At 32.0% G+C, this 19,263-nt stretch overlaps 1 protein-coding gene and 1 long non-coding RNA gene across 2 annotated transcripts in view; both read left to right on the top strand.

The window, feature by feature from the left end:
- The window catches only part of LOC127736511 (probable ATP-dependent RNA helicase DDX10), a 31,905-nt gene extending 15,724 nt beyond the window's left edge, over positions 1–16,181 (top strand). Inside the window, exons 9-18 of the mRNA XM_052247077.1 lie at positions 1,842–2,004; positions 3,120–3,204; positions 4,129–4,230; positions 5,304–5,391; positions 8,851–8,939; positions 9,778–10,270; positions 12,116–12,274; positions 12,982–13,050; positions 14,693–14,826; positions 15,462–16,181. Of these exons, the coding sequence (XP_052103037.1) occupies positions 1,842–2,004; positions 3,120–3,204; positions 4,129–4,230; positions 5,304–5,391; positions 8,851–8,939; positions 9,778–10,270; positions 12,116–12,274; positions 12,982–13,050; positions 14,693–14,826; positions 15,462–15,642 (1,563 nt within the window). The 3' untranslated portion in view covers positions 15,643–16,181. The remainder of the gene's footprint in view (positions 1–1,841; positions 2,005–3,119; positions 3,205–4,128; positions 4,231–5,303; positions 5,392–8,850; positions 8,940–9,777; positions 10,271–12,115; positions 12,275–12,981; positions 13,051–14,692; positions 14,827–15,461) is intronic.
- Positions 16,182–16,625: 444 nt separating this feature from the next.
- Positions 16,626–18,114, top strand: LOC127736515 (uncharacterized). Its single transcript, XR_007998996.1, has 2 exons — positions 16,626–16,847; positions 17,040–18,114. It is a non-coding gene; the product is annotated as an uncharacterized LOC127736515 (long non-coding RNA).
- Positions 18,115–19,263: the final 1,149 nt, after the last annotated feature.

Here is a 19,263-nt window from a genome sequence, read left to right as displayed (position 1 = left end):
ATGAATCGGACAACCCGTTGATGGGTTGCTGCCCCTGAATTGGTAATTTTAAGGAAATTTTGCCGTTTTTGGTTATTATCGTGAACATTATTATAGATAGAGATAAACTGTAAACAGCAATAATGTTCAGCAAAGTAAGATCTACAAATAAGTCAACTTGACCAAAATGGTCATTTGACCCCTTAAGGAGTTATTGCCCTTTATAGTCAATTTTTAACCATTTTTCGTAAATTTTTGTAATCTTTTACAAAAATCTTCTCCTCTGAAACTACTTAAACAAATTTAACCAAACTTGTCCACAATCATCATTAGGGTATCTAGTTTAAAAAATGTGTCCGATGACCCCGCCCGCGAACCAAGATGGCCGACATGGCTAAAAAATAGTACATAGGGTAAAATGCAGTTTTTGGCTCATATCTCTGAAACCAAAGCATTAAGAGCAAATCTGATGAGGATAAAATTGTTCATTAGGTCATGATCTATCTGCCCTGAAATTTTCAGACCAATCAGGCAACCCGTTGTTGGGTTGCTGCCCCTGAATTGGTAATTTTAAGGAAATTTTGCAGTTTTTGGTTATTATCTTGAACATTATTATAGATAGAGATAAACTGTAAACAGCAATAATGTTCAGCAAAGTAAGATCTACAAATAAGTCAACTTGACCAAAATGGTCAGTTGACCCCTTAAGGAGTTATTGCCCTTTATAGTCAATTTTTAACCATTTTTCGTAATTTTTTGTAATTTTTTACAAAAATCTTCTCCTCTGAAACTACTAGGACAAATTTAACCAAACTTGTCCACGATCATCATTAGGGTATCTAGTTTAAAAAATGTGTCCGATGACCCAGCCCGCGAACCAAGATGGCCGACATGGCTAAAAAATAGTACATAGGGTAAAATGCAATTTTTGGCTCATATCTCTGAAACCAAAGCATTTAGAGCAAATCTGATGGGATAAAATTGTTCATTAGGTCAAGATCTATCTGCCCTGAAATTTTCAGACCAATCAGGCAACACGTTGTTGGGTTGCTGCCCCTGAATTGGTAATTTTAAGAAAATTTTGCAGCTTTTGGTTATTATCTTGAATATTGTTATAGATAGAGATAAACTGTTAACAGCAATAATGTACAGCAAAGTTAGATCTACAAATAAGGCAACATGACCAAAATTGTCAATTGACCCCTTAAGGAGTTATTGCCCTTTATAGTCAATTTTTTACAATTTTCATAAATTTTGTAAATTTTTGTAAATTTTTACAAAGTATTTTCCACTGTAACTACCGGGCCAAGTTCATTATAGATAGAGATAATAGTAAGGAGCAAGAATGTTCAGTAAAGTAAGATCTACAAACACATCACCATCACCAAAACACAATTTTGTCATGAATCCATCTGTGTCCTTTGTTTAATATGCACATAGACCAAGGTGAGCGACACAGGCTCTTTAGAGCCTCTAGTTTTATTTGATATTTTGGAAGTATTTATGAAAAGCAATTCTCTCTTTGAATTTTAACCAATTCTATTTAATGTTTCATCAGTAAGAAAAAATTAAGTTTCCCCTATATAACCCATATAGAATACTGGTAACTGGTTTCGATGTATTTTAACGAAAAATAGGTCTTTGTGGCCCCATGTTTTATATTAAAATTTGAAAGTACATTGACATTTTTGAAAACTGCTTAAAATGAGTTCCATTTGCAATTTTTAAAGTAAAACATTCATGTAAGCATTTTCTGTTTTGTAAGTTCACAAATTAAATTTATGTGATTATATATAAGATTTCTTTCTTTAACTTTTAAAATATCAAAGCATACTCAAAGATGATTTTATTTAAATTTATAGGTGAAGTTCATCTTTGAATGTTTTAGAAGATTCCGACCAGGTGTCACTGTTCTTTGTTTACATGGTGGAATGAATCAGTTAAAAAGAGTGGCAGCTTATAGAGAATTCTGTAGAAAGAAACATGCTGTTTTATTTGCCACAGATATTGCTGCTAGAGGATTAGGTTTGTTTGACCCTTGAACTGTTTTTATATGCTGTTTAAGAGATGTATTATGGTATACTGTTGTCCATCCGTCGTCAACATGTCGAACAATAACTCAAAAATGCTTTGAGCAGTTTTCATGAAACTTTGGTGAATTGTTTATATCTATTGATGTGAGCTCCCTTTTGATTTTTATAAATTTTTGATTTTACGTTTCCGAATTATGGGGTTTTATTAATAAAAAAAAGGGGGATTTTCCAGTTTTCATACAATAACTCAAAAACTGCTGTGAGAAGTTTTCATGAAACTTTGGTGACTGGTTTATATTTATTAAAATAACCTCCTTTTAGTTTTTTATAAATTTCTGATATAACATTGAGGAGTTATAGAACTTTATTCTTTGAAAAAGCGACGGGCGTATCATGTGCTCATGGCGCAGCTCTTTATTTTTTTTGCCACAGATATTACTGCTAGGGGATAAGTATGAAGATAAGTAGATATGGTATAATTGCCAATGAGACAACTCTCCACCAGAGACCAAATGAAGTAGAAATTAGCAATTATAGGTTACTGTATGGCCTTCAACAATGAGCAAAACCCATACGGAAGAGCAATCTATAAAAGGCCCTGAAATGACAAATGTAAAACAATTCAAACGAGAAAACTAACAGGCAGAATAATGAACAAAAGAATAAACAAAAAACAAATATGATATAAAGCAACAAACAACAATCTCTGAATTACAGGGTCCTGACTTGGAACAGCCACATACAGAATGTGGCGAGGTTTGTTTGACCTTTCAAATGTTTTGTTCAGAATTTACTGCACTAAAAACCATAATTTTTTTTTTAAATCCCACAATCAGTTGATAAATTGGTGTCCTGTTTGTCATGAAAAATTGCATTTTTCTCAGTAGCTAGATGGCAAAAAAGTAAGTTTTAAGAGGAATTGTAGATTAAAAAAAGTCAGAATTTCCATTTATTTTTTAGAGCTTTATTTGTTAATTTACCTGTTTATGATATAAATGCATGGTGACAATGTCAGTACATAGACACATGGTTCTGGAATAAACTTCATCAGGACCAAAAGTTTGGATAAAAAAGCATGTTATGATGTTTGTCAATAAATAATTATAGATTTTCCTGCTGTTAACTGGGTAATACAGATGGACTGTCCTGAAGATGCTAACACATACATACACAGAGCTGGAAGAACTGCACGGTATTTATGATGGGAAAATTTTAAGATATTTTCTTGGATTTGGTTCATATTCCAAAAAGTTTCATCTTTAATCATGGATGAATTTTTGCACTTACTGTCTTTTATACAAAAACATGCATATTTTTACTGCACTTTTTGTCTTTAAATATGTCAAATTATAAAATTATCCCACAAAAGTTATTACTGTCGAAAAATAGATGTTTAAAGGTTGTAAGACATTTTGATTTGTTTGTGATACAAATAGAATTGTGAAATATAGTGTCCTTTAAAAGATTATTCAAAATCAGAAACACACATTGCTTTTTTTTTATGAAACTGCAAAAATAAAAACCTGCTAACGTATGGTATTAGCAAATCTGTGAAAATGATTAAATTACCACCTTCAAAATAATATGAAGATGACATTGAATACTTGGTCTAAGGGAGATAATCCATATTTTGTTGGTGAAAGATATTCAACCTGACTGTGACAAAAAGTTACACTTATAAAAAGATGTGGTATGATTGCTAAAAAGAAAACTCTCCACCCAAGACTAACTGACATAGGAATAAGCCACTATAGGTCACTGTAGGGCCTTCATCATTATGTACAACTCATACCTCATAGCAAGCTATAGAAGACCATTCAAATAATTCAAACAAGAAAACGTACAGCCTGATTTATGTACAAAACAATGAACAAAAATAGGTGTGATATACAGCAACAAACAGTAAACCACTGAATTACAAAACTCTGACTTGGGACAGGCAAAAAGAGAAAAATTCACAAATGAAACATCTGATTTCTGTTTTGAATTTCCACATAAAATCATTCTTTTCTACATCTACAATTGCCTACATGCCAATTAGTTGTAAAATATTTATCTGATGATGAAAACTAAATCAAAAGCACAAAACCTATAATGTTCGCATAATCTTCCACAGATATGAGAAAGGAGGAGAGGCCATGTTGTTATTATTGCCATCAGAGGAGGAAGCCATGGTTCAGCATTTAAAAGATAAAAAGATACCTATAGAATGTATTAAGTAAGTGCAGTAAAATCTTTTTACAATGACCTTTATAAAAATAAGGAGATGTGGTATGATTGCCAATGTGACAACTATCCACCAGAGTTCAAATGATGAAGATAAAATCAATTATAGGTCTCTGTTCATTTATTTGCATCCTAATATCACTTATCACTGTTATTTTCCCTGAATAGAAAAATGCATACCTGGTAATCATAATGCCCATTTGTCTTCCTGATGTTTTTAAGCGACCACCTTCCCCCACCACTAAGTACCTTGGGCATATAATTTTACCCATATCCATCCTTACCTTATTCTGGAATCAAACAGTTGGCCTGATTTTTTTTGGTCATGCCTGCAGATCGAGTTTGCATTTTATTTGGTGGACTGACTTTTGACTACATTTAGGCCCTTGGATTTTGTGACAAATGTCCTGACTTTTTTTGTATTGCCTGTAAATCTGGGACTGAATTTTGGTACATAAGTGTATAATGATGACATACAGATCGAGTTTGTGTTTTGTTCTGGTTGACTGATTTATCATGATTAGACTACAGGCAGGTAAAAATTTGAAGTGGAAGTTCATAAAATAACCTTGGCAAGTACATGTATATCAAAATTTAAAAATGAAATGTAAGAACTTTCAAGTACTACTAATTCAGACTGATTTTTTGTATTTATGAGTGTGAATAGTTGTCAACCAGTGATGATCAAAAATTTAAATTTGGGGTTTTCTGCCCTTGTTGCTGTAGAATATTACTAGCAAAGACTGTAAAGTGAATTTAGATTATTGCAATTTATATCCTGTCTCATTTTACACTTTAAGAAAACACTGCATCATATTCATTTCTGAATTTGAATTTCTTTTCTTCTTTAGCAATTTTTCTTGTTTATAGCTGTATTTTGTGGTTTCGTAATTTATGTGTTTACATGGGATGGTATTGCAGTTGTTAATTTTCAATAAACATTACATTCACAAAATTGGCACTGCAAAATGATTCATGTTTGCATTTTTTTCAGTTGGAGAAATATCATTAATAACTGAAATAGTTTATATTTCACTCTGCATTTATGTGTTTTATTTTTTTCAGAGTTAATTCTAAGAAGATATGGAGTATACAGAATAAGTTAGAATCTAACTGTGCAGCTGATCCCAGTCTGAAAGAAATGGCACAGAGGGTAATCCTAAACAAATTATCAGTATTCAAAATAAGTCTTTTTAGTCCCCTATCGACGAAGTCGAAGGGGACTTTAGGTTCGTCTGTCTGTCTGTCCATCTGTATGACATTGGCGTCGTCTTCATCGTCATCATTGTCGTCGTTGTCATCCGAAGACACATTGGTTTTCGCACTCTAACTTTAGTTTAAGTGAATGGATCTCTATGAAATTTTACCATAAGGTTCAATACCACAAAAGGAAGGTTGGGATTGATTTTGGGGGTTATGGTACCAACAGTTAAGGAATTAGGGGCCAAAAATAAGCATTTTTGTAACTTCCAGACATTACTTGTGTGTTAGTGTATGGATCTCTCTGACATTGTACCACAAGGTTCCATATCACGAAGGGAATGCTGGGATTGATTTTGGGGGTAATTGCCTCAAAATTTTAGGAATAAGGGGCCAAAAACAAGCATTTTTCTAGTTTCATGACAATAACTTGTGTGTAAGTATATGGATCTTTCTGAAATTGTACTACAAGGTTCAATATCACAAAGGAAAAGCTGGAATTGAGTTTGGGGGTAATTGCCCAAAACGTTTAGGAATAAGGAGCCAAATAGGGGCCAAAAATTAGCATTTTTCTAGTTTCCAGACAATAACTTGTGTTCAAGTGTATGGATCTCTCTGAAATAGTACTGCAAGTTACCATACCACAAAGGGAAGGCTGGGATTGATTTTGGGGGTAATTGTCTCAAAATTTTAGGAATAAGGGGCCAAAAAGGGGCAAAAAACAAGAATTTTTTCTAGTTTCAGGACAATAACTTGTGTGTAAGTGTTTGGATCTTTATGAAATTGTACTACAAGGTTCCATATCACAAAGGGAAAGCTGGGTTTGAGTTTGGGGGTAATTGTTCTAAACGTTTAGGACAAGGGGGCCAAAAAAAAAGCATTTTTCTAGTTTCCAGAAAATAACGTGTTCAAGTGTATGGATCTCTCTGAAATTGTACTGCAAGGTACCATACCACAAAGGGAAGGCTGGGATTGAGTTTGGGGGTGATGAATCATAAGGGGTTCAAAAAATTTGGGGGCAGGGATTTTTTTTTCATTTTTTTTTCTTTAAAATTTTCCATTTTAAATTGGTTAGTTCTGATTTATATATAAAAGCAAATAATAATGATATGGTTTGAATAGGTAAATTAAAAATTTATAAGTTCTTAGACCACATTCATTCTGTGTCAGAAACCTATGCTGTGTCATATATTTAATCACCATCCAAACTCAGTGTGTATCAAGCTTGAATGTTGTGTCCATACTTGCCAACTGTTCAGGGTTCGACCTCTGTGGTCGTATCAAGCTGCGCCCAGCGGAGCTTTTTTTTTTCTTCGTGCTTGAAGATATTGATTTGATATTTTGTGCATTGTTTAATCATGACAAGTTTCAGATCAAGTTCGAATTTTGTTCCATTCTGACGATTTTGTGCAGAGTTATGGTCCTTGAACTTAGAAAATTCACTCAAATAATAGTTTTCCTCACTTTTTTTCGTCATGCTTGAAGATATTGATTTGATGTTTGGTATATAGTTTTATCATGACAAGTTATAGATCAAGTTAGCATTTTGTTCCAGTACAATGAATTTTTAACCGGAAGGGGACTATGTATTACCAGGCAATATTCACAGAATGCTTGTTTAATTACAGACCCATACATCCAAATTGTTTATCTGTAGATAACTTATTGCAAAAATTATTTTTTAGATACTGACAAGAAAAGATTTTAATTGGCCATGTACCTGTGGATCATGGTTAAGGATGAAGCTAGACATTTAGTTTAAAAAATTGTCTGCTTATATGTATTATGAATGATCTTGGAAAACTATCCTTTGAAAATATAATGTCGACAATGTTGCAGTAGGAAAAAAAATATTGCATAGAACCTTACGCAAATTGCCAATCAATTGAACTTTCTATTGAATATTTTTACAGATCATATTCTAGCAAAACGCATATGCCTTTTGATTTTCCTGTCTTTTAGTTGCTTTCTCATTGATATATACCAATTATCTTTTTTATGCCCCCGCTGTAGCGGAGGGGGCATGAAGTTTTACCCTTGTCCGTCTGTACATCCGTCAGTCCGTCTGTACGTCCCAAAGTTGGTTTCCGTTCTCTAACTTAAGTTTGCCTCAACCAAATAATATGAAACTTATACACAATGCTAATTATCACAAAACACAGATCAAGTTTAATTTTTGGTGGCATCACTCTAACCGTTGTAGAGTTATGCCCCTTTACAAATGGAAAAATTGCTGAATTTTTCATTTCCGTTCTCTAACTTTAGTTTGCCTAAAAAAAATGTTATGAAACTTATACACAATGCTTATTACCACATAATACAGATCAAGCTTGAAATTGGGTGGTTTCACTTTTACGATTCTTGAGTTATGCCCCTTTATAAACATAAAAATTGCTGAATTTTTCGTTTCCGTTCTTTAACTTTAGTTTGCCTCAACCAAAGGTTATGAAACATATACACAATGCATATTACCACATAATACAGATCAAGTTTGAAATTGGGTGGTGTCACTTTTACCATTCTTGAGTTATGCCCCTTTATAAACATAAAAAATGCTGAATTTTTCATTTCCGTTCTCTAACTTTAGTTTGCCTCAAATAAATGTTATGAAACTTATACACAATGCTTATTACAGATCAAGTTTGAAATTGGGTGGTGTCACTTTTACCGTTCGAGTTATGCCCCTTTTTAAACATAAAAATTGCTGAATTTTTTCGTATCTGTTCTTTAATTTCAGTTTGCCTCAACCAAATGTTATGAAACTTATACACAATGCTTATTACCACAAAATACAGATCAAGTTTGAATGTTGGGGATGTCACCTTATTGTTCTATAGTTATGCCTGTTTACAAATGGAAAAATTACTGAATTTTTCGTTTCTGTTCTCTAACTTAAGTTTGCCTAAACCAAATGTTATGAGACTTATACACAATACTTATTACCACAAAACCCAGATCAGGTACAAATTTGGTTAGCGTCACTTTTACCGTTCTTCAGTTATGTCCCTTTATAACTTTATATGATATGCAAGCGGGGCCTCATCTGTGTCCCATAGACACATTCCCCATTTATTTATTTATACTCTATGTTTTACTTTATGTTGTGTCACCTAATTGTAAATAAGAAGATGTGGTATGAGTGCCAATGAGACAACTATCCATCCAAGTCACAATGTGTAAAAAGTAAACAATTATAGGTCAAAAGTACAGCCTTCAACAGGAGCCTTGGCTCACACCGTACAGCAAGCTATGAAGGGCCCCAAAAAGACTAGTGTAAAACAATTCAAACAGGAAAACCAACGATCTAATCTATATAAAAAAAGGAGAAACGAGAAAAACACTTATGAACAACACCAACAACCGACAACCACTGAAAAACAGGCTCCTGACTTAGGACAATTTTATTTTTCAGGCCTTCCTGGGATATTTAAGATCAGTGTTCCTGATGAGTGACAAAAAAGTGTTTGATGTTCACAAGCTTGATATTGAAGAATATTCAAGGTACTAGAAATAGAGCAGTGTGCTTGATTTATTAATTTCTAAAATGCTCTTTTTCTCAAGTGGAGTATGTTACAGCACAAATTATCGGAGAAAAAAATCCATGTGCTCAAATGTCCTTATCAGTGTCCCATGTGATTACCCAATTGGAAAATTCAGTATGTGCATTTATTATTGTTAATCACTGAATACTGGTAAAAAATTTAGATTTAATAAATGTGATTGCAAAAATTTTGTGAAGGAAAATCACTACTGATATTATTAATGCCAGTTTTTATTATTGCAAACCTGATAATGTGGCATTTTTGGCAATAAAACATTCCAATAATTTCTGAATTAACAGTATTTCAAACTAAAAACCTGTATCATAACAGTGTCAATAACTTACAAAGTTCATGTTTTTGTCTTTTGAAGATTTAATGTAATGTTGACAATTGGTAATCATACCACATCTCTTATTTTTACATTAACACTTTTCCATTCTTGAAGAACATATTTTGATTTTGACATGTTTTATCTTGATGGATTTTTTTTTTTTTTTGATATGTCATCATTGCCATATACTGCACATTTCCTTTTATTCATAGATTCACTGTGTTTGAGAGGTCTTATTCACCAACCTAATGTTCATTCAGGTTTAATGTATGGAGAATCAATCATGAATATTTTTTTTTTTAGTGAAAACATTTCTTACTTGATTAATTGACTGCATGTCTTGGTTTAACTGTTAGAACTCTTTTAATAGAATTTATAATATAAATTTCTCTTATTTCATCTATTTCTAGGTCTCTTTTAATAGAAGTTTTAATATAGATTTTCTTTAATTTCATCTATTGTCTAGGTCTCTTGGATTAGCAATAGCACCAAAGGTAAGATTTTTGAAGAGAGACCAGAAAAGACTTGAAGAAAAAGCAGCAAAAATTAAAAAGAAAATAAAAGATAAACAGGTTGAAGAATATGAAAGTGATGACCTTTCAGAAAGTGAAAGTAGACTAAATCCCCAAATAGCATCAGGGTCAGAATCAGGAAGTGAATCAGATGAAGACATTGACTCTGAAAACGATTCAGATCAGAGTGAAGAAAGTGAAAGTGAAAATAAAAATTCTAATGTGACTAAAAATAAATCCAACCAAGAAATGAATTTTGATGTTGATGAGGACGATGTTGATGATCTGTTTACTGTAAAACGGGTAGAATTAGAGGACGATTCAGAAGAGGAATTGGAAAAAAGTGAAAAGTTAGAAAAACCAAAATCAAAGGCAGCTCTTGCAAAGAAATTACAGAAGCAAAAGATTACAGTGAATACAAAGATACAGTTTGATGAGGAGGGAGAGGTTTGTTATTTTTAAAGCAAGTTTTAATAAAAATGAATGCATTCTGGAAAAGAAAATTCAAGTCCATAGCGATTTGATGGATTGTCAAGATGTGAGAGTACTAATTAGAAAAAAAAAAAAAAAAAAAAAACTATAATCAAATAAACACACTGGAAATAATATAAAAGAACTACTCAGTAAAAAGCACTTTTTGTCTTGATCTTGTTGCAAAAATTAAAATAAATATCAAGATGTTGTTCTTCAAGTTCATGAAAAATTACGACCTGAAACTAATTACGTACCATATTTGAAACAGATAATGACTTCTTGATATATTATTTTTCAAAGAGGGTAAAGGGTAGATGTACATTTGAAAAAAGTTGCATGCAAGCCATGTACATTTAATTTTCCATTTTTGAACGGTAATATTTCTTTGGTTTCTTCTTTTGGTGTGAATTTATCCTAACTCATTCACTATGCTCTTGTATGTAGTGACAGTTCAGATTTTAATTAACATAATCTATGTTTAACTGGTAAATTATCAAGCCAGGGGTTTTCATAACCACAAATTTCTTAAGACCTTTACTAAAGAATTTCATAAATACAAAGATTTGGTTTGGAAGTTTGGCTGTACCTGTCAAAACCTTATTAAAATCAGGATATTAAATCCTCATAGTTCATCTATTGGTCAAAATTGGTTTGGATCTAGTTTTCAGGAACTGCCAGTACTCTTAAGATTGGTACTTTTTGTCTTTTTTTTCATTTTGGGATTTGTTTTTTTTGTGCTTCTTGCTGATCTGATGAGTCAAGCCCTTTCCAACGGATTTTAATAGCTTGTTTTTATTTGTGCCGTAATGTCACTGTTGGTCTTGCTCATTGTTGAAGTGGTATGATGGATGACAATTGTATAGTTGTTTATATCCTTGTCATTTGGTCTCTGGTAAATATATATTTCATTGGCAATCATATCACATCCCCCTTTGGTCTCTGGTAAATATATATCTCATTGGCATTCATATCACATCCCCTTTGGTCTCTGGTAAATATATATCTCATTGGCAATCATATCACATCCCCCTTTGGTCTCTGGTAAATATATATCTCATTGGCAATCATATCACATCCCCTTTGGTCTCTGGTAAATATATATCTCATTGGCAATCATATCACATCCCTCTCTGGTCTCTGGTAAATATATATCTCATAGGCAATCATATCACATCCCTCTCTGGTCTCTGGTAAATATTTTCTCATTGGCAATCATATCACATCCCCCTTTGGTCTCTGGTAAATATATATCTCATTGACAATCATATCACATCCCCCTTTGGTCTCTGGTAAATATGTATCTCATTGGCAATCATATCACATCCCCTTTGGTCTCTGGTAAATATATATCTCATTGGCAATCATATCACATCCCCCTTTGGTCTCTGGTAAATATATATCTCATTGGCAATCATATCACATTCCCCTTTGGTCTCTGGTAAATATATATCTCATTGGCAATCATATCATATCCCCCTTTGGTCTCTGGTAAATATGTATCTCATTAGCAATCATATCACATCCCCTTTGGTCTCTGGTAAATATATATCTCATTGGCAATCCTATCACATCCCCTTTGGTCTCTGGTAAATAAATATCTCATTGGCATTCATATCACATCCCCTTTGGTCTCTGGTAAATATATATCTCATTGGTAATCATATCACATCCCCTTTGGTCTCTGGTAAATATATATCTCATAGGCAATCATATCACATCTTCTTATTTTTATATTAAGCGCATTATACATCATTTATTTTGGTTTTGAAATATAGTTTTCAATAGTGTTAAATAAAAGCTTTTGATTTGTTTTATTAGGAAATAGAGAATAAAATGAAGAAACCAGTTGTAAAGAAGACATTTGAGGACGACGAGGATGAGGGTGGAATAAATATTCAAGTTGCTAGGCAACGCATGATGGAGGAAGATAAGTTTGATAAACAGTTGTTCAGAGAGAGGATCAAACAAAAACATAAGGTAAAGGGCCATAAAATACTTTTTAATCAGTTCTGTGCCTTGTTGTACTGAGTATGAATTTTACTACCTAAAAGAAATTACTGTTGATTCATTATTATTCCTTGGATACCAATTTTCATGGATTTTGTGGGTAAAGGTATACATAGGCTTGTTTGCAGATTTTGGGAAATCCAACATCCACAAAAATTGGTACTCACGAAAATAAATGAATCCACAGTATTCAATTGAAAAGGAGAGATATGGGTGATTAATTCATTATACAAAATCACTACACACACATGACAAAAACCCAAAGTAAAAGACAGCACTTGATTACTGTTTTTCATCTCAAGGTCACAGTAGGGCCTTTTAGAAGGAATAAAAGCTGACACCTCGAGGCAAGTTCAAGATGAAGCTGATTTGATCAGATTTAATTGCTAGATGTGTATAACACCACACCTGTGTATTTCAGACCTGACAGAGGCAGGGTAATATAGACAAATTGCAGACTAGAATATACATTTGAGTTTGATTCCACAAATTATATTGACTTCTGTTAAAGTGCAAATAAAAAATAATTGTACATTTGACTTTAATTGACAATTTTAAAACACATAATTTTATCAGAACAAACATCTAATTAACCTTCATACCAATTTGTTAATCCACTGTATGCAATATATGGGTATATGGGTTGTAAAATTAATTGCATATGTTCATATTTTTAGGAAGAAAGAATAAAGAATAAAGAGAAAATGAGAGAAAAGAACAAGAAGAAAGATGATGATGATGATGATGTAAGATTTTTGCCTTGTAAAACTGTTTATGAAATAGAAAAATTGAGTATTTGTCTTCTGAAATGCCTAAGATACAGATGAAGTTTTAATTCTTGATCTACAGTCTAGCTTCATAAATATATGCAATGTTTCTGTCAAGCAATATGAGTGTCATCACAAACAAATTGTAATGGTAAAACTGTGCTTTTTAAAGATTACTTACAATATCGTAAACCATCCCATAATTTTAAACAAATGCTAATTACTAAAAGGTATACCAGATTTCTTTTTTGAAAAAAGAGAGGACACTCAATGTTATTTTTTCTCAGGAAATCCACTTTTAACCAAGCTAACTTATATACTTTTCCTTAACTCATGTCATGGTTTTTGTAAAAGAATTTTTAGTTAACAAAATAGGCAATATTTTTGTATTTAAATTATTTCCAGTAGCCATATACATCAAGTGTACTATGGATTTGTTAATGTTCGTGGGATACCAATGTTCATTGATTTTGTGGGTAGGGGAAAACCATGAATTCAAATACTCAACAATTTAAAAATACTTTGATAGGAACAAAAAATGAAACCATGAAATTAAAGACTAGAAATAGGATTTTTCTCCAATCAAGAAAATAGATACCAACAAAAATATTAAGTGCATCTGCATTAATCTGAAAAAGATTACATGTATACTTCATTGCTCCAACTAGATGAGAATCTATCAATAAAAATAAACTTTGCCTTTTGAGAATCAGATAGTTTACCCTGAATGCATTTTGTTGATTTACCTTACAAAATAAATATCAAACAGAAAAGAGGTTTAATATTATACATGTTCAAGAAAGGGAGATAACACTGATTTTATAACTTGCAGTAAAAAAAATAATCAGATAACAAAATTCGTAAGAGTTCCGCGGAACCCAGTGTCTCGCCTACTTTTGCTGTTAATCACAGGCTCGACAAAAATGAGGAAAAAAATTAATAAAAATATTCCTCTCTATAATATATTTTGATTGTAAGTAGCTTCTGTCCAAGTTTGGTAAAAATCCAGGATAGTTTATGAATCTAATAAATGTTTTAAAAACTTAAACTGCAGACTGCACGTAATGTTAACTGGAAGAAAAACTAAGTCCATTTATAAGTAAAATACGGAAAAAATGGAACAAAATTTTAACAAAATTTCCTTCTAGATACTAGCCTTTAATCATAAACAACCATCTGTCCAAGTTTGGTACAAATCCAGGATAGTTTAAGAAAGTTGTTAAAATTTTAAAAACTTTAACCACAGAGTGAATGTAATGTTAACTGGCAGAAAAACTAAGTCCATTTATAAGTTAAATACGGAAAAAATGGATTTTTTTTTTTACAAAATTTACTTCTGGATACTATCTTATGATCATAAATAAGCTTCTGTCCAAGTTTGGTAGAAATCCAGGATAGTTTAAGAAAGTTATTAATATTTCAAAAACTTTAACCACAGAGTGAATATTTGTGGACACCACCAACGACGACGCCGACGACGGAATGTAGGATCGCTTTGTCTCACTTTTTCAACAATAGTCGAAGGCTCGACAATAAAAAAAAGGAAAAGAACCTGACAAATCAAGTACATGTTGAAACAAGAAGTAATGTTTATAATTTAATATGTTATTCTTTATAACAGGAAGAAGGTGTAGTGTTTGAAGGAACAGAAGATACAGACCAGCTTATAGCAGAGTTACCTGACCCTGACAAGATCTATGGAAGAGAAAGTGGAGAGGAAGATGACAGTGAAGAGGAAGAAAGTGATGATGAAGGGTATTTGTTAAAACAATTCTTTAAAAAAATCACTTCTGACAGTTAAGCCTTTTTGCAGAGGGCAACTTTGTTATTATACAACTTAGCAATATCTTTGAGTGTGGAGTATGTGAGCTTGCTCACTATTGTCATAAGTTTTGATAGTAAAAATATACTTAAACATGACCAGAACAGATAGATGTAAAACTAATCTGGCATTATCCAATGATGTCTGATTTACAATAAGTGTGCGTTATTTTTTATTTTTTAATACAGTTATTTCTACAACAACCTAGTAAATTCCTACTACAGGTGATGCATTGATGTTTATTTTTCTCTCAAATTTATGATTTTTCAGAACATTTATATCTATACAAGGTAACAAAACAAATGTAAACAAGGTTCAATAGCCTGATTATTATGGACCTTTTTGGTGTCAAATTGCAGTGTTCATGTCAAAATGTATGCAAAAGTGTCAAACATGGTAACTTCTGAGAAAAGGCCAATGGAAAGTTTTATGGTTACTTCTGAGAAAAGGCCAATGGAAAGTTTTACAGTGATAAGTATAAGTAGACATGTCTTCTTCAGAAATACATTTTGTGTAATTACAGAATTATTCAATTTTTGAAATAAACTTTTTTGATTTTGTTTTTCAGTCCAAGGAAGAAAGCTAAGATAGACTTTGATTCTGATGATGAAGATTCAGAGAGTGAATATAATAGTGAAAAAGACAGCAGTGATAATGAAGACAATTCAGATGGAGATTCTGTCACCATGGATACTGGGTTAACAATAGAGGCAGATGAAGAATTAGCATTAAAGTTATTAAAAAGTTGAAAAAATAAACTTTTTGTATTTTTCTATTATGTGGACCATTTGTTCAAGTTTGTAAGCAAATTATTTATCTTTAGATCTTGATTTGTTTGGATTGAATTTGCAGGCACTGTATTCTGTAAAAGTTTGTTTGAATTACATTTTAAAGTTAAAAGTCATGTAAATACATGTTTTAAGCTTTTTTTTGAAATTTAGAAGTTTTTGATAGTTTAGAAAATCGAAAGCAATTGGGAAAATTTAGACGAGGTAACCAATGTTCAAATCTTTAAATCGTTTAGGAAGGGACAAATCAAGGTAACAAACAAAAACCAAGGCAATCACATGAACTCCAGAAGGAACAAGACAGGGTGCGTTGACAGGGTAAACCTCCTGTCAAAACAAGAGCAACCAAAACATGCTATGGTGAACTTTACCCTAGAGAGATAGAACTCTTAATTTATGTTAAAGTGCCAAATACCTTTTTTCTCTCCATCAGAGGTGAATGGATGATATGAAGATTATCATGATTCAAACCTTGTGTCTCTTGCGTCTACCAGCCTTAATTTAAAAAGAAAACAAACTATCATTTATATTATATTCAAAGAGAAAAAATTACTGTGAAAGCTTCATTTGTAAGTTTGGAAGGCATCTGAAGCATGTAATAATGTTGGAAAACTTACTGTTTTTTAGAGATTGGAACTATTTTTCCAATTCTTTCTTAAGCATCACCTCACAAACCAGGATGTAACCATGTTAGCAGGGAAATCAATATACACTGAAATATAGTTCCCATTACTTCTCGTGTCTATGTAAATATAAACAAATGATCTTATGGAAATTCCAATAAAAAAATACATCACTTCGCTCTGAAAAATTCCTCTTTGCAACTATATCAGAAATCATTCATGACAAATTTTTAGAAAAAAAATGTAACATCAGTGCAATTTCAAAATAAGAATTTGCCTCAAAAAATAGTATAGAAATTAAAATTTCGCTTTGTCACCCTACAACCATTCATTCATTCATCTTGATTTATATGATTTTTGTCGAGCCTTCGACTTTAGTCGAAAAAGCGAGACACAGCGATCCTACATTCCGTCGGCGTCGTCGTCGTCGGCGGCGTCCACAAATATTCACTCTGTGGTTAAAGTTTTTGAAATTTTAATAACTTTCTTAAACTATCCTGGATTTCTACCAAACTTGGACAGAAGCTTGTTTATGATCATAAGGTAGTATCCAGAAGTAAATTTTGTAAAAATAAAATTCCATTTTTTCCGTATTTTACTTATAAATGGACTTAGTTTTTCTGCCGGGAAATATTACATTCACTCTGTGGTTAAAGTTTTTAAAATTTTAATAACTTTCTTAAACTATCCTGGATTTCTACCAAACTTGGACAGAAGCTTGTTTATGATCATAAGATAGTATCCAGAAGTAAATTTTGTAAAAATAAAATTCCATTTTTTCCTTATTTTACTTTTAAATGGACTTAGATTTTCTGCCAGGAAACAACACATTCACTCTGTGGATAAAGTTTTTAAAATTTTAATAACTTTCTTATACTATTTTGGATTTGTACCAAATTTGGACAGAAGCTTGTTTATGATCAAAAGCTAGTATCTAGAAGGAAATTTTGTAAAAAAATAAATCCATTTTTTCCGTATTTTACTTTTAAATAGACTTAGATTTTCTGCCAGGAAACAACACATTCACTCTGTGGTTAAAGTTTTTAAAATTTTAATAACTTCCTTATACTATTTTGGATTTGTACCAAAATTGGACAGGAGCTTGTTTATGATCAAATGCTAGTATCTAGAAGGAAATTTTGTTTTCTTCCAGTTAACCAAACTTGGACAGAACCTTCTTACAATCAAAAGATAGTATCAAGAGGAATATTTTTATTGATTTACTTCCTCATTTTTGTTGAGCCTGCGATTAACAGAAAAAGTAGGCGAGACACTGGGTTCCGCGGAACCCTTACGAATTTTTAACAATTTCAATACAAAATCCTTTGAAGATTTAGAAAGAAGTATACCAATATTTGAATATAGCACAACAACAAATATTGCAACTTAAAGATAAACTGCTATGCAAATTCAGTGACCTACTGACATTGTAACACATTAGCTCATTTTAGCTACTGACAAAAAATGCTTATCTTTCTATAGAACTTCAACAATGCAAAATGCTAAAGTGCTAGTTCAATGGGTTTTTGTCCACCAACATACCTCAATGGAAGATTAAAATATTATTGAAATTATACTCACAACTCTGGCAATCTTTCCACCAGTGATTTCATTCTCTTTGATATTTTGTGTTGTTGATTTGTTGTCTCATTGACTTTTTACTGCAAGGGTAAAGATACAATTAACTGGTTAAAGCTTTTACTTAATTAAGTGTATTGTTAAATTATGTGTTCACCTGCTAGAATTTAACTTGTAATTAGCAGGCTGCTTTTTATGGTAATATCATTAATAAAGCTAATAAGTAAAGGAATTGTCTTTCAAATCTTCTTCTTCTGAGCCTCAGTAGTCATTAGTCTAAGTGGTTAATCTATACTGCCAACAGTGAGGTTATGAGTTCAACACCCGCAATTGACAAGGTGGATAGAGCTGCTATTTTGATTGACTAGGATAGCCAGTTTTCCTATCGAAGATTGTGACTCTCTCTGGACACTCCAGATTCCTCCACTTATAAAAACTAGCCACCATGAAATAGCCAAGAGTGCTAAAAGTGGTGTTAATCACCAACAATCAATCAATAAACCCCTCTGTCTTTGGTTCAATAGACTTATTGGTAAAAGGTTATAATTACACTGTTGTTCAATCACTTTGTCTAGTATTTTGGTGGGATGAACATTAATTTGCTAATTTAAAGTTTGATGCAATACTAGAATGTTTTGCTTTGGTTTTCTACATTGAAAATCTAGTTTCTTCTTGTCATTGGATGGGATCAGGTCTTCCAATACTATTTATAAAGTTGCCGTATGAAATCTTCTTTGAAGTATAGCAATCGATATCAGCAGGTTACAAGTACTGTGAGCATTCATTGATTCAATTATAATAATGTTCATTATTTTTTGCCGTGTTGCGAAACAAGTGATTCGGGCTAGCAATGAAAAGTCTACTTTTTGTGTAATCAACTCCTACTACAGTTTTCAACAAGATCCTTGAAACTTCACAGAACGATTGAAAAAATATTGAAGTTGTAATCCTGCTATCATGGAATTGTTTGATGAATTCTTTCACATTTTCCAGACTTGGAAACTTGTAGTAGTATTTCAGCAAAATTATAAAAGATATTACCTTTGTGTATCAACTCCTCTTTCAGTGTCCAGCGTAGATCCTTGAAACTTAATAGAATGATTGCACATGTATTGAAGTTTCTTTGGATGTTTTTGCGTTTTTGCCTAGTATCTGAAAAACTATAATAGATAGATTGAAGCATACATATGCAAAAATGATCAGCAAGATTAGATTAGAGTTCTTGTTCTTTAATGACGATTTTTACTAATATGTTATGTTTTTCCATATTATTTTAAAAACTAAAAAAGATAGACAATTTAAAAGGAAAAATGATCAGCAAGAAAAGATCTACAAATAAGCCAAATGTTTCCCAAATCGTTAGTAGACTCTTTATATGAGT

Source organism: Mytilus californianus, unplaced genomic scaffold (assembly GCF_021869535.1).
Source record: "Mytilus californianus isolate M0D057914Y unplaced genomic scaffold, xbMytCali1.0.p SCAF_31, whole genome shotgun sequence".
NCBI classification, from domain to species: Eukaryota; Metazoa; Mollusca; class Bivalvia; order Mytilida; family Mytilidae; genus Mytilus; species Mytilus californianus.
This window is presented reverse-complemented; position numbering and strand designations above follow the sequence as displayed.